The following is an 18,076-nucleotide window of genomic DNA, read 5'->3' on the forward strand; positions in this document are numbered from 1 at the left end:
TAGTGAGTTATACTAATGTACTCTGTGAATAACCATGGTACGTGGTATATAGTGAGCTATACTAATGTACTCTGTGAATAACCATGGTACGTGGTATATAGTGAGTTATACTAATGTACTCTGTGAATAACCATGGTACGTGGTATATAGTGAGTTATACTAATGTACTCTGTGAATAACCATGGTACTGTGGTATATAGTGAGGTATACTAATGTACTCTGTGCATAACAATGGTACGTGGTATATAGTGAGTTATACTAATATACTCTGTGCATAACAATGGTACGTGGTATATAGTGAGGTATACTAATGTACTCTGTGCATAACAATAGTACGTGGTATATAGTGAGTTATACTAATATACTCTGTGCGTAACAATGGTACGTGGTATATAGTGAGTTACACGAATATACTCTGTGCGTAACAATGGTACGTGGTATATAGTGAGTTATACTAATGTACTCTGTGCGTAACAATGGTACGTGGTATATAGTGAGTTATACTAATATACTCTGTGCATAACAATGGTACGTGGTATATAGTGAGTTATACTAATATACTCTATGCATAACAATTGTACGTGGTAAATAGCGAGTTATACTAATATACTCTGTGCATAACAATGGTATGTGGTATAGTGAGTTATACTAATGAACTCTGCATAACAATGGTACGTGGTATATAGTGAGTTATACTAATATACTCTGCATATCAATGGTACATGGTATATAGTGAGTTATACTAATGTACTCTGTGCATAACAATGGTACGTGGTATATAGTGAGTTATACTAATGTACTCTGTGCATAACAATGGTACATGGTATATAGTGAGTTATACTAATGTACTCTGTGCATAACAATGGTACGTGGTATATAGTGAGTTATACTAATGTACTCTGTGCATAACAATGGTACATGGTATATAGTGAGTTATACTAATGTACTCTGTCCATAACAATGGTACATGGTATATAGTGAGTTATACTAATGTACTCTGTGCATAACAATGGTACGTCGTATATAGTGAGTTATACTAATGTACTCTGTGCATAACAATGGTACGTGGTATATAGTGAGTTATACTAATGTACTCTGTGCATAACAATGGTACGTGGTATATAGTGAGTTATACTAATGGTATGTGGTCTAATGGTATATCGTGAGTTATACTAATATACTCTGTGCATAACAATGGTACGTGGTATATAGTGAGTTATACTAATGTACTCTGCATAACAATGGTACGTGGTATATAGTGAGTTATACTAATATACTCTGTGCGTAACAATGGTATGTGGTATATAGTGAGTTATACTAATATACTCTGTGAATAAAAATGGTACGTGGTATATAGTGAGTTATACTAATATACTCTGTGCATAACAATGGTACACGGTATATAGTGAGTTATGCTAATGGTACGTGGTATATAGTGAGTTATACGAATGGCATGTGGTATATAGTGAGTTATATTAATTTTACGTGGTATATTGTGAGTTATATGAATGGCATGTGGTATATAGTGAGTTATACTAATGGTATGTGGTATATAGTGAGTTATACTAATGGTATGTGGTATATAGTGAGTTATACTAATTTTATGTGGTATATAGTGAGTTATACTAATGTACTCTGTGCATAACAATGGTACCTGGTATATAGTGAGTTATACTAATGTACTTTGTAAATAACAATGGTACGTGGTATATTGTGAGTTGTACTAATATACTCTGTGCATAACAATGGTACGTGATATATTGTGAGTTGTACTAATATACTCTGTGTATAACAATGGTACGTGATATATTGTGAGTTGTACTAATATACTCTGTGTATAACAATGGTACGTGATATATTGTGAGTTGTACTAATATACTCTGTGTATAACAATGGTATATGGTATATAGTGAGTTATACTTATATACTGTGTGCATAACAATGGTACGTGGTATATAGTGAGTTATACTTATATATTCTGTGCATAACAATGGAACGTGGTGTATAGTGAGTTATACTAATATGGTATGTGGTATTTAGTGAGTTATACTAATATAATCTGTGCATAACAATGGTGCATAGTATATAGTGAGTTTTACTAATGGTATGTGGTGTATAGTGAGTTATACTAATGTACACTCTGCATAACAATGGTACGTGGTATATAGTAAGTTGTACTAATATACTCTGTGCATATCAATGGTACGTGGTATATAGTTAATACTAATATACTCTGCATAACAATGGTACGTGGTATATAGTTATACTAATATACTCTGCATAACAATGGTACGTGGTATATAGTTATACTAATATACTCTGCATAACAATGGTACGTGGTATATAGTTATACTAATATACTCTGCATAACAATGGTACGTGGTATATAGTTATACTAATATACTCTGCATAACAATGGTACGTGGTATATAGTTATACTAATATACTCTGCATAACAATGGTACGTGATATATAGTTATACTAATATACTCTGCATAACAAGGGTACGTGGTATATAGTTTTACTAATATACTCTGCATAACAATGGTACGTGGTATATAGTTATACTAATATACTCTGCAGAACAATGGTACGTGGTATATAGTTATACTAATATACTCTGTATAACAATGGTACGTGGTATATAGTTATACTAATATACTCTGTGCATAACAATGGTACGTGGTATATAGTTATACTAATATACTCTGTGCACAACAATGGAACGTGGTGTATAGTTAGTTATACTAATATGGTACGTGGTATTTAGTGAGTTATACTAATATAATCTGTGCATAACAATGGTACATAGTATATAGTGAGTTTTACTATTGGTACGTGGTATATAGTTATACTAATATACCCTGTATAACAATGGTACGTGGTATATAGTTATACTAACATACTCTGTATAACAATGGTACGTGGTATATAGTTATACTAATATACTCTGTATAACAATGGTACGTGGTATATAGTTATACTAACATACTCTGTGCATAACAATGGTACGTGGTATATAGTTATACTAACATACTCTGTATAACAATGGTACGTGGTATATAGTTATACTAATATACTCTGTATAACAATGGTACGTGGTATATAGTTATACTAATATACTCTGTATAACAATGGTACGTGGTACATAGTTATACTAACATACTCTGTGCATAACAATGGTACGTGGTATATAGTTATACTAATATACTCTGTATAACAATGGTACGTGGTATATAGTTATACTAATATACTCTGTATAACAATGGTACGTGATATATAGTAATACTAATATACTCTGCATTACAATGGTACGTGGTATATAGTTATACTAATATACTCTGTGCATAACATTGGTACGTGGTATATAGCTATACTAATATACTCTGCATAACAATGGTACGTGGTATATAGTTATACTAATATACTCTGCATAACAATGGTATGTGGTATATAGTTATACTAATATACTCTGTATAACAATGGTACGTGGTATATAGTTATACTAATATACTCTGCATAACAATGGTACCTGGTATATAGTTATACTAATATACTCTGTGCATAACATTGGTACGTGGTATATAGCTATACTAATATACTCTGCATAACAATGGTACGTGGTATATAGTTATACTAATATACTCTGCATAACAATGGTATGTGGTATATAGTTATACTAATATACTCTGTATAACAATGGTACGTGGTATATAGTTATACTAATATACTCTGCATAACAATGGTACCTGGTATATAGTTATACTAATATACTCTGCATAACAATGGTACCTGGTATATAGTTATACTAATATACTCTGTATAACAATGGTACATGGTATGTAGTTATACTAATATACTCTGCATAACAATGGTACGTGGTATATAGTTATACTAATATACTCTGCATAACAATGGTATGTGGTATATGGTTATACTAATATACTCTGCATAACAATGGTACGTGGTATATAGTTATACTAATATACTCTTCATAACAATGGTACGTGGTATATAGTTATACTAATATACTCTGCATAACAATGGTACGTGGTATATAGTTATACTAATATACTCTGCATAACAAGGGTACGTGGTATATAGTTATACTAAAATACTCTGCATAACAATGGTACGTGGTATATAGTTATACTAATATACTCTGCAGAACAATGGTACGTGGTATATAGTTATACTAATATACTCTGTATAACAATGGTACGTGGTATATAGTTATACTAATATACTCTGTGCATAACAATGGTACGTGGTATATAGTTATACTAATATACTCTGTGCACAACAATGGAACGTGGTGTATAGTTAGTTATACTAATATGGTACATGGTATTTAGTGAATTATACTAATATAATCTGTGCATAACAATGGTACATAGTATATAGTGAGTTTTACTATTGGTACGTGGTATATAGTTATACTAATATACTCTGTATAACAATGGTACGTGGTATATAGTTATACTAACATACTCTGTATAACAATGGTACGTGGTATATAGTTATACTAATATACTCTGTATAACAATGGTACGTGGTATATAGTTATACTAACATACTCTGTGCATAACAATGGTACGTGGTATATAGTTATACTAATATACTCTGTATAACAATGGTACGTGGTATATAGTTATACTAATATACTCTGTATAACAATGGTATGTGGTATATAGTTATACTAATATACTCTGTATAACAGTGGTACGTGGTACATAGTTATACTAACATACTCTGTGCATAACAATGGTACGTGTTATATAGTTATACTAATATACTCTGTATAACAATGGTACGTGGTATATAGTTATACTAATATACTCTGTATAACAATGGTACGTGATATATAGTAATACTAATATACTCTGCATTACAATGGTACGTGGTATATAGTTATACTAATATACTCTGTGCATAACATTGGTACGTGGTATATAGCTATACTAATATACTCTGCATAACAATGGTACGTGGTATATAGTTATACTAATATACTCTGCATAACAATGGTATGTGGTATATAGTTATACTAATATACTCTGTATAACAATGGTACGTGGTATATAGTTATACTAATATACTCTGCATAACAATGGTACCTGGTATATAGTTATACTAATATACTCTGCATAACAATGGTACCTGGTATATAGTTATACTAATATACTCTGTATAACAATGGTACGTGGTATGTAGTTATACTAATATACTCTGCATAACAATGGTACGTGGTATATAGTTATACTAATATACTCTGCATAACAATGGTACGTGGTATATAGTTATACTAATGTACTCTGTATAACAATGGTACGTGGTATATAGTTATACTAATGTACTCTGTATAACAACGGTACGTGGTATATAGTTATACTAATGTACTCTGTATAACAACGGTACGTGGTATATAGTTATACTAATGTACTCTGTATAACAATGGTACGTGGTATATAGTTATACTAATATACTCTGTATAACAATGGTACGTGGTATATAGTTATACTAATGTACTCTGTATAACAATGGTATGAGTTGGAGATAGGGAGAGACTCCTCTATAAAAGAGAGATGTATTGGATCTTTCACTTAGAAACCAGGTATCCAGGAGGGTTAAATTCCCAATATGATTTAATCAATTATTGGGAGTAATTAGCAGTCCCGCATTCTGATTTAACAGACTTTAGTCACCCCTATACCACACGTGACATGTTGATTGTAGATAAAGGGTGGATTGCCTAGTTGGGAGCCAAATTATAGTCCAGTTTGTGTCATAATAACAAGTATATTTCACTGTGTATATTCCTTTTGTACCACCTGCGTATGGCGCTCAGTGCCCTTTTTCTATCACATTGGGGATGCTTAGTGTTGATGTCAATTTTAATATCAATTTTATGGATATCTCTAGAGTCCACTTTGTTTTTTAAATTTAGATCATAAAAAGTAAAATATTGAATACAGGACAAGCTCCTGCAGAGCACTTTATCTATGTGTTTATGCAACTTATAAATCCTAATTATAAACTACACACAGATAATTTTACCCCCGGTAGTGGATTGGCCACTAGATGGCTTTATGATTATATTTATATTTAGATTATCAACCACACAAATTTTACAAGACTGTGAGGATGTGTGTATTTATATATAACAAGTATGGATTTTATACGAATAACATTGTATTTGATGAACAGTATATTTTGTCCCACTGTAGCCTATCTAGTTACTAGAATTGATTCAGACCTTGATTAGGGTCCCCCATTTTGAGGGTATTTCTTTAGGGTATTTTCTTATCAATATGCAGCTGAGACTTTTTTCATTAACACATATCAAAATTCTATTAGGTTGTGTTTAATTGTGTAAGTAACGCCCCATTTGTTTTTAGACCAATCACAGCATCATAATCCCCTATGAATACACAGCTGTGAGTGTATTTTAAACAGGCTAAGAGTAAGACTACTGCTGAAACGCGTAGGCTTGTATTGTATCATTTGCACATCTCTATAACTTTCTTCCATGATGCTTAAATAATTGTTTTTAATGATTGGACAATAAAGTTTTTGATATTTTAAACGGCATTGTTTTTTGGCCCTGGATTCCTGCATCTCTTTGTACATTAACAATGGAATGTGGTAGATAGTGAGTTATACTAATGGTATGTGGTATATAGTGAGTTATACTAATGTACTCTGTGAATAACAATGGTATGTGGTATATAGTAAGTTATACTAATATACTCTGTGCATAACAATGGTACGTGGTATATAGTAAGTTATACTAATATACTCTGTGCATAACAATGGTACGTGGTATATAGTGAGTTATACTAATATACTCTGTGCATAACAATGGTACGTGGTATATAGTGAGTTATACTAATGTACTCTGTGAATAACAATGGTATGTGGTATATAGTGAGTTATACTAATATACTCTGTGAATAACAATGGTATGTGGTATATAGTAAGTTATACTAATATACTCTGTGCATAACAATGGTACGTGGTATATAGCGAGTTATACTAATGGAATGAGGTGTATAGTGAGTTATAGTAGATGGTCCTAGAAGACAAAGGAGAGGCGCTTCATGGCAAAATAACGTCTATACTCTTTGCATAACAATGGTACGTAGTATATAGTGAGTTATACTAATGGTACGTGGTATATAGTGAGTTATACTAATGGTACGTGGTATAGTGAGTTATACTAATGGTCGTGGTATATAGTGAGTTATACTAATGTACTTTGTAAATAACAATGGTATGTGGTATATAGTGAGTTATACTAATATACTCTGTGCATAACAATGGTACGTGGTATATAGTGAGTTATACTAATGTACTTTGTAAATAACAATGGTATGTGGTATATAGTAAGTTATACTAATATACTCTGTGCATAACAATGGTACGTGGTATATAGTGAGTTATACTAATGGAATGAGGTGTATAGTGAGTTATAGTAGATGGTCCTAGAAGACAAAGGAGAGGCGCTTCATGGCAAAATAACGTCTATACTCTTTGCATAACAATGGTACGTAGTATATAGTGAGTTATACTAATGGTACGTGGTATATAGTGAGTTATACTAATGGTACGTGGTATAGTGAGTTATACTAATGGTCGTGGTATAAAGTGAGTTATACTAATGTACTTTGTAAATAACAATGGTATGTGGTATATAGTGAGTTATACTGTACTCTGTGCATAACAATAGTATGTGGTATATAGTGAGTTATACTAATGGTAAGTGGTATATAGTGAGTTATATTAATATGGTACGTGGTATATAGTGAGTTATACTAATGGTACATAATATATAGTGAGTTATACTAATGGTACGTGGTATATAGTGAGTTATATTAATATGGTACATGGTATATAGTGAGTTATACTAATGGTACGTGGTATTTAGTGAGTTATATTAATATGGTACGTGGTATATAGTGAGTTATACTAATGGTATGTGGTATATAGTGAGTTATACTAATGTACTCTGTGAATAACAATGGTACGTGGTATATAGTGAGTTATATTAATATGGTACGTGGTATATAGTAAGTTAGTTATATTAATATGGTACGTGGTATATAGTGAGTTATACTAATGGTACATGGTATATAGTGAGTGATATTAATATGGTACATGGTATATAGTGAGTTATACTAATGGTACGTGGTGCATAGTGAGTTATATTAATATGGCATGTGGTATATAGTGAGTTATATTAATATGGTACGTGGTATATAGTGAGTTATATTAATATGCTACGTGGTATATAGTGAGTTATACTAATGGTACATGTTGAATAGTGAGTTATATTAATATGGTACGTGGCATATAGTGAGTTATATTAATATGGTACGTGGTATATAGTGAGGTATACTAATATACTCTGTGCATAACAATGGTACGTGGTATATAGTGAGTTATACTAATGGTACCTGGTATATAGTGAGTTATACTAATGTACTCTGTGAATAACAATGGTACGTGGTATATAGTGAGTTATACTAATGGTACCTGGTATATAGTGAGTTATATTAATATGGTACGTGGTATATAGTGAGTTATATTAATATGGTACGTGGTATATAGTGAGTTATATTAATATGGTACGTGGTATATAGTGAGTTATATTAATATGGTATGTGGTATATAGTGAGTTATATTAATATGGTATGTGGTATATAGTGAGTTATATTTATATGGTACGTGGTATATAGTGAGCTATATTAATATGGTACGTGGTATATAGTGAGTTATATTTATATGGTACGTGGTATATAGTGAGTTATATTAATATGGTACATGGTATATAGTGAGTTATATTTATATGGTACGTGGTATATAGTGAGCTATATTAATATGGTACGTGGTATATAGTGAGTTATATTAATATGGTACGTGGTATATAGTGAGTTATATTAATATGGTACGTGGTATATAGTGAGTTATATTAATATGGTACGTGGTATATAGTGAGTTATATTAATATGGTACGTGGTGTATAGTGAGTTATATTAATAGGGTATGTGGTATATAGTGAGTTATATTAATATGGTACACTGTGTGCAGAATTATTAGGCAAATGAATATTTTGACCACATCATCCTCTTAATGCATGTTGTCTTACTCCAAGCTGTATAGGCTCGAAAGCCTACTACCAATTAAGCATATTAGGTGATGTGCATCTCTGTAATGAGAAGGGGTGTGGTCTAATGACATCAACACCCTATATCAGGTGTGCATAATTATTAGGTAACTTCCTTTCCTTTGGCAAAATGGGTCAAAAGAAGGACTTGAAAGGCTCAGAAAAGTAAAAAATAGTGAGATATCTTGCAGAGGGATACAGCACTCTTAAAATGGCAAAGCTTCTGAAGCGTGATCATCGAACAATCAAGCGTTTCATTCAAAATAGTCAACAGGGTCGCAAGAAGCGTGTGGAAAAACCAAGGCGCAAAATAACTGCCCATGAACTGAGAAAAGTCAAGCGTGCAGCTGCCAAGATGCCACTTGCCACCAGTTTGGCCATATTTCAGAGCTGCAACATCACTGGAGTGCCCAAAAGCACAAGGTGTGCAATACTCAGAGACATGGCCAAGGTAAGAAAGGCTGAAAGACGACCACCACTGAACAAGACACACAAGCTGAAACGTCAAGACTGGGCCAAGAAATATCTCAAGACTGATTTTTCTAAGGTTTTATGGACTGATGAAATGAGAGTGAGTCTTGATGGGCAAGATGGATGGGCCCGTGGCTGGATTGGTAAAGGGCAGAGAGCTCCAGTCCAACTCAGACGCCAGCAAGGTGGAGGTGGAGTACTGGTTTGGGCTGGTATCATCAAAGATGAGCTTGTGGGGCCTTTTCGGGTTGAGGATGGAGTCAAGCTCAACTCCCAGTCCTACTGCCAGTTTCTGGAAGACACCTTCTTCAAGCAGTGGTACAGGAAGAAGTCTGCATCCTTCAAGAAAAACATGATTTTCATGTAGGACAATGCTCCATCACATGCGTCCAAGTACTCCACAGCGTGGCTGGCAAGAAAGGGTATAAAAGAAGAAAATCTAATGACATGGCCTCCTTGTTCACCTGATCTGAACCCCATTGAGAACCTGTGGTCCATCATCAAATGTGAGATTTACAAGGAGGGAAAACAGTACACCTCTCTGAACAGTGTCTGGGAGGCTGCGGTTGCTGCTGCACGCAATGTTGATAGTGAACAGATCAAAACACTGACAGAATCCATGGATGGCAGGCTTTTGAGTGTCCTTGCAAAGAAAGGTGGCTATATTGGTCACTGATTTGTTTTTGTTTTGTTTTTGAATGTCAGAAATGTATATTTGTGAATGTTGAGATGTTATATTGGTTTCACTGGTAAAAATAAATAATTGAAATGGGTATATATTTGTTTTTTGTTAAGTTGCCTAATAATTATGCACAGTAATAGTCACCTGCACACACAGATATCCCCCTAAAATAGCTATAACTAAAAACAAACTAAAAACTACTTCCAAAACTATTCAGCTTTGATATTAATGGGTTTTTTGGGTTCATTGAGAACATGGTTGTTGTTCAATAATAAAATTAATCCTCAAAAATACAACTTGCCTAAAAATTCTGCACTCCCTGTATATAGTGAGTTATATTAATATGGTATATAGTGAGTTATATTAATATGGTACGTGGTATATAGTGAGTTATATTAATATGGTACGTGGTATATAGTGAGTTATATTAATATGGTACGTGGTATATAGTGAGTTATATTAATATGGTACGTGGTATATAGTGAGTTATATTAATATGGTACGTGGTATATAGTGAGTTATATTAATAGGGTACGTGGTATATAGTGAGTTATATTAATAGGGTACGTGGTATATAGTGAGTTATATTAATATGGTATATAGTGAGTTATATTAATATGGTATATAGTGAGTTATATTAATATGGTACGTGGTATATAGTGAGTTATATTAATATGGTACGTGGTATATAGTGAGTTATATTAATATGGTACGTGGTATATAGTGAGTTATATTAATATGGTACGTGGTATATAGTGAGTTATATTAATAGGGTACGTGGTATATAGTGAGTTATATTAATATGGTATATAGTGAGTTATATTAATATGGTATATAGTGAGTTATATTAATATGGTACATGGTATATAGTGAGTTATATTAATATGGTACGTGGTATATAGTGAGTTATATTAATATGGTACGTGGTATATAGTGAGTTATATTAATATGGTACGTGGTATATAGTGAGTTATATTAATATGGTACGTGGTATATAGTGAGTTATATTAATATGGTACGTGGTATATAGTGAGCTATATTAATATGGTACGTGGTATATAGTGAGTTATATTAATATGGTACGTGGTATATAGTGAGTTATATTAATATGGTATATAGCGAGTTATATTAATATGGTACGTGGTATATAGTGAGTTATATTAATATGGTACGTGGTATATAGTGAGTTATATTAATATGGTATATAGTGAGTTATATTAATATGGCACGTGGTATATAGTGAGTTATATTAATATGGTACGTGGTATATAGTGAGCTATATTAATATGGTATGTGGTATATAGTGAGTTATATTAATAGGGTACGTGGTATATAGTGAGTTATATTAATATGGTATATAGTGAGTTATATTAATATGGTATATAGTGAGTTATATTAATATGGTACGTGGTATATAGTGAGTTATATTAATATGGTACGTGGTATATAGTGAGATATTAATATGGTACGTGGTATATAGTGAGTTATATTAATATGGTACGTGGTATATAGAGAGTTATATTAATATGGTATATAGTGAGTTATATTAATATGGTATATAGTGAGTTATATTAATATGGTACGTGGTATATAGTGAGTTATATTAATATGGTACGTGGTATATAGTGAGTTATATTAATATGGTACGTGGTATATAGTGAGTTATATTAATATGGTACGTGGTATATAGTGAGTTATATTAATATGGTACGTGGTATATAGTGAGTTATATTAATATGGTACATGGTATATAGTGAGTTATATTTATATGGTACGTGGTATATAGTGAGTTATATTAATATGGTATATAGTGAGTTATATTAATATGGTACGTGGTATATAGTGAGTTATATTAATATGGTACGTGGTATATAGTGAGTTATATTAATATGGTACGTGGTATATAGTGAGTTATATTAATATGGTATATAGTAAGTTATATTAATATGGTACGTGGTATATAGTGAGTTATATTAATATGGTACGTGGTATATAGTGAGTTATATTAATATGGTACGTGGTATATAGTGAGTTATATTAATAGGGTACGTGGTATATAGTGAGTTATATTAATATGGTATATAGTGAGTTATATTAATATGGTATATAGTGAGTTATATTAATATGGTACGTGGTATATAGTGAGTTATATTAATATGGTACGTGGTATATAGTGAGATATTAATATGGTACGTGGTATATAGTGAGTTATATTAATATGGTACGTGGTATATAGAGAGTTATATTAATATGGTATATAGTGAGTTATATTAATATGGTATATAGTGAGTTATATTAATATGGTACGTGGTATATAGTGAGTTATATTAATATGGTACGTGGTATATAGTGAGTTATATTAATATGGTACGTGGTATATAGTGAGTTATATTAATATGGTACGTGGTATATAGTGAGATACACTATTATAAAGCTAATGTAGTTGTGTATTTGTGCATGCAATTAACCATATAAATGCTGTATGTGCATAATATATATTTTTGTAATAAATGTAATATTAACTCTTTGTGTGCCAGGGCTGCAGTGATCTCTCATTCAAGGGGTTAATGTCTTATGCAGGGTTTCTGGTTTCATGAACCAATATAAGGGAGCGTTTCTGTTAGTTGGAAAAAAAATTGCTGAGCTGTGCAGATTTTCTACTAGGGGAAAAAAATAAGTGAACACTGCAGCCGTCTGCTCTGTACAAGAATTCTGCTGCTGCTTCCTCCCCTTACACAAAGGAAGTGTCTAGACGGGCAATGAGCGACGTGGCTGTTAACCAATGAGCGTGTCAGTGCTTATGATTGATGACAGATTTGTCCAATCCTTTGCAGGAATTTGTTGGGCTAGACAAAAGATGAGCGGCATGTCTATTGACCAATCAGCGTGACATAATTATAATTGATGACGGTACTATCCAATCCCTTGCTAGTATTTGGTGAGGGGCGGGCCTGAGGCCAATTCAGGGTCTCACACAGAGGATTAGCAGACAATAGTCTTGTGCTCTGTATGGGGTTGCAGACTTGATTTGTATTTGTAAAACTGTCCCTGAAGTTAAAAAAGCAATTGCAGGAAACTGATGATTAAATAAAACTTTAGCATTATTTTATGCCTGTAACAGATGTATATTGAACACATTGTAGCCTTTATTGATTTAGCATTCATCAAATAACTTTATGTCACTGCTGCTCCAAAATTCTATTTATACAAAATTCTTTACATTTTCTCACGGGAAGTGTCTTAAGTACATTGCATTAGTGAAAGCACCAAGAAAGGAGCAGACAGTCCTGTAATTAGCAACCAGTCTGTGATCTACATTCTTTCCCATTCACTTATAAATTACCCATTAATCATGGAAGTGTCTGTAATGCTTAAAAGGGTTTTGCCATATCCCATAATATAAACTGCTTTTTAAAAACTGACTTAAAAACTCTATCATTTTTTTAATTACTGCCTTAATAGTAAATGCATTTGTCCATTACATTTTGGGAATAAAACTGGGACTGAATACCAATATGCCTATGTACAAATCCATGTAACCCTATATTTTATTGGGATATAACTTCTATAGGACCAGCCAGCCATTTAGGCAAATGACTTCAATTGAAAACATTTGTGGGTGTGCCCTTTTTTATATGATGCTTTGCAAAATAAATAATGTAATACTAAACATTTTATTTTGCAAAGTAGTAAATTATCTAGGCCCTGCAACCTATTTCTAATTATTTTCACTCTGACCATTATGTACCCCTGAAGCATATTTATTTTAGATGTGCTGGGTATAATTTATATGTCTAAGAGGGTTTCACTAGCAGGCAAGGTAACGTTTATGCATATAAAACACTGTAAATGCAATGCTGGGCAGGGTGCCAGGGCAAGTATGTATAGCACAGCTTGGGGAAGGAGCCTCTTCTGCACAGACATTTCCAGCGGGCATTCAAGGCGAAACCTCCCTAGGTCTCTTTACTTATCAAACTTTTATATTTTCACTTTAACAGCTCAATAAATGCCATTCTTTGCAGCTGATTGATTATTACAATCCTGTATGGTTTCCTTCACCAAATCATTTTCTTTACTTAACTCTACAACTTAAAGACAAAAAAAAAAAAAAAAGAAAAGTTAACTGTGTCAAAAATATAAAAAAAAGTCTGGCAGAGAAATCATCTGCAGGAAGTTTTATGGAAGACAGATTATGGTATACAATATCTTCTTTCATTTGTACGCCTGCTTTTACAATGCTTTTTTTTTTCTCCTTCTTTCATTTGTTTAAATATAGTGGAGCAGGTCTGAACTGAGTTTTGTAAATTGAACTTGGAAGTGGAATTCTCAGCCTAGAGGGCGCAAACTGTCCTTACACAAAGAGCGCCAAACCTTCCTTAAGATAATATTGCAAACCACAAGGAGCTGGATCTTGTGAAAAAAAATGTGTTGTGAAAATAGAGATATATTACTACCATGCCGAGCACTAATGCAACCCTACTTTTTCTACTAGTTAAACTAAAACTGTCATTTAGTCCCTATTTTGTAATATTTGTAAGTTTGATTGAAAGACATTTTTTTAAAGTTTGCTTTTAACTGGAATCATTTTCTGCATGTGTTATACAAGTACAAACAATACATTATCTGTTTTGGTTTCCTTCCATGTCTTAGACAACCAATCAAAATAAAATATTAAATGTAATTAATGATCTCTTACACCTAAATACTGTAAATATTTTCAACTATGACACCTTAGAGAACTGTAGCAATGGATTCCTTGGCAGCCAGAGGGGTTAATAATTGTTGTGTTTGTAAAATACTTTAGACAGTAATTTGTGTGATAAGTTTTCTCTGTGGCTTGGACAAAAGTCAGAATGTGAGCCAAAAACTAGTATCTAGGAAAGATGAAAAGCAAGGTCTGTGTAAGCCAACAAGCAGAAATAAATTTGTGGCCTTCCAGCAAGTTGCTCGGATTTCCTGAAACAACTAATGGTTAAACATACAAAAAAATCACCACAGGTTTAAACAGCCCTAAATCTCTAAGTAACTTTGTGCCAAAGGAACTCAGACAGTATTTGAAAAGTTGTATTTCCCGTAAATAAATATTGCCTTACGGGACAAAAAACAAACAAAAAAAAACAATACATACATATTTTACGTTATTTACAAAAAATAAACATGTTTATCTATGTTTTAGATAGGAGACATATTTATTATTTTACTATGTCAATGCACAACCTGTACAATATAGCTATGATTTATGGAAGAAAGACAGCCTGTTTAGTATATAGAAAAAGAGGCCTGTATAACAGATATATGGAAGGATGGAAGGGGTGTCTGAATAAAGCTAGCATGGACTTTGCTGGTCAATGCATGGCAAAAAATGCCAACAGTCAAACACAAACCAGGGACAATTTTTGGAGTAGTGCAAGGGCAAGGCTGAGATCATTACTTGAGGTTTACTATAACTAAAGTGCAAGAAAATAGCTATTTACCAACTCATTTCTTAGTAAAACCTTTTATGGGTGTACTTGAGGTTTACTATAACTTAAGTACAAGAAAGATAGATATTTACTAATTATTTCCTTTATGGGTGTGCCAGAGAATGTTTCACAACTTTATTACATTAGTCATCAGTGTAAATTTAAAAAAAGCAAGATGCTATGGAGTGTAAGCTCTTCAGCTATATTTCCAATCATAATTCATTTTATATCTATATTGAACTCATTGGCTGCCAAATAATCAAATTTATTTCACTGTTTTGAATCAGATCATTTTAATATTATTGGTATGTAACGCCTTGACATTCAAAGATAAGTATAACCTTTGGCAGCTGATAAGTGTAATCCTTGACAACCAAGGGGTTAAATGTTAAACACAGATGGATATAGCAGCAAATTTAGTTGCCCCTTTCACAGATTTATTTTTCAATAAAATATTAAAATTAAAACTGCTGCCCTGTGTGTAAGAGGAGGGGGTATTGCATGGGTAAAGAAAATGAAACTTGCATTAACCAAACCCATGCTGTAGCTGTCACTGGCAGCTAAGGTGTTAAATGAATAGTGTAACAGTTACATCTAAAACTTATATTAGAACAGTAAGTGATAAAGCTCTGCATGAAACAATGCAAAATGCTGCAGGACCCACAAGACAAGTGGCACTTTTATCCATGGAACTGTCACCCAGTGACCACCCACTTATAGTCTGCTTTTATTTATGTATTTACAAAATGATTCTGGGGTATAAGCTGTTAACAGCTGCATAGAGGAGTGCTTTTAATTAACCCCTGCACTGCCTGCCACCCGGTGCCCACCTACTGGTAGCACTAAGTGCCTGGCAGCTACAGGGCATGAAATACCAGACTAATACTGACATTCACAATAAAGTAGCAGCTGCTATTCCTCGTATACCGGGAAACAACACGTTAAGTCCCGCCAGACAAAAAGTTACGGTTAACCCCTGCCGTGCCAGTCGCCGTGCCCACCCCCACGTGTAACCCGGACTATTTGATGTATCGATCAGGCCGTTTCGCATGATTAGGCGGAGGGGAGGGGTGGGGGGCTGGGTGCTGCAGGATCCGGAAAGTTATTCCTGCTTGCAGCAAGCTCCCAGCCTATAACACTGTGCCACCGTACAGCAGCAGCAGCAGCAGCGGAGAGAGCGGGGGCAGCGCCGCAGCAGCAGCCCCGCATACAACGCTCCAGTGGGGGAAACTCTAGGCGGGGTTAAAGTTCAGCTCATGGAGAGGCTCAGCGCTGCCTGCAGTTTGCAGAGTTGGAAATGTGAGAGCAAGAAGCGGGCTTGAATTTCTTCCCCTCTCTCTCTTATCTCTGTCTCTTCCCTTTTTCCTCCCCAAAACCCAGACAAACACCCCCTGTAGCCTCTGTCCCACCCGGCAGGATGTACTCCCCGCTCTGTCTCACCCAGGTAAGCAGCTGTTGTAGCTTTAAGTAACTTTGTGCTGCACTGAGGGCACATGGCGCCGCACTCATTTACTGTCACTGTCCCCTTATGGGTGCCCGGGTGCCAGGGCTGCCTGTTTGTGTTGTATATGGCTGCATGTTGTCTTATTTCCTTATCGTTTGTTTAACAGCAGCAATGGTATTTAGCAGCTTGTGATATATGTAGTGCTTTATGTCTATATACATGTGTATTATATGTTCTACTTGCAAATGTACATATATATACTGTGTCACTATACGTGTGTGCATTTCTGTATGTGTGTGTCTGTCTGTGTGTGTGTGTATGTGTGTGTCTGTATGTGTGTGTGTGTATGTGTGTGTGTGTATGTGTGTGTCTGTATGTGTGTGTGTGTATGTGTGTGTGTATGTGTATGTATGTATATATATATACACACACACACTCACTCCATGTGCAGCCAACTGTACTATAATTCCCTGACTAGATGAGTAGACATAATGATCCTTTAGACTCACACCATGACATTGGCATTGCAGAAGTGACACATTAGCTTCAGGCATGGAGTAGTGTAGTGGTGCTTGCTGGGCTGGCTGCCTGTGAGTGTAAGTTTGTGTGTGTGTCTTTGAGTATAGGGGGTATGTGTGTGTGGGGCATGGAGTTGTGTAGTGGTGCTTGCTGGGTTGGCTGCCTGTGTGTGTGTGGGGCATGGAGTTGTGTAGTGATGCTTGCTGGGTTGGCTGCCTGTGAGTGTGTGGGGCATGTAGTTGTGTAGTGGTGCTTGCTGGGTTGGCTGCCTGTGAGTGTGTGGGGCATGTAGTTGTGTAGTGGTGCTTGCTGGGTTGGCTGCCTGTGAGTGT

General features: G+C 34.1%; 1 protein-coding gene across 4 annotated transcripts in view; it reads left to right on the top strand.

The window, feature by feature from the left end:
- The first annotated feature begins 16,930 nt into the window (after nucleotides 1–16,930).
- The window catches only part of NFIA (nuclear factor I A), a 761,934-nt gene continuing 760,788 nt past the window's right edge, over nucleotides 16,931–18,076 (top strand). For all 4 annotated transcript variants that reach the window (XM_053693636.1, XM_053693638.1, XM_053693642.1 and 1 more), the window contains exon 1: nucleotides 16,931–17,225. In XM_053693636.1, coding sequence (XP_053549611.1) covers nucleotides 17,199–17,225 — 27 coding nt within the window. In that variant the 5' untranslated portion in view covers nucleotides 16,931–17,198. The remainder of the gene's footprint in view (nucleotides 17,226–18,076) is intronic.

This window comes from Bombina bombina, chromosome 10, assembly GCF_027579735.1.
Source record: "Bombina bombina isolate aBomBom1 chromosome 10, aBomBom1.pri, whole genome shotgun sequence".
NCBI classification, from domain to species: domain Eukaryota; kingdom Metazoa; phylum Chordata; class Amphibia; order Anura; family Bombinatoridae; genus Bombina; species Bombina bombina.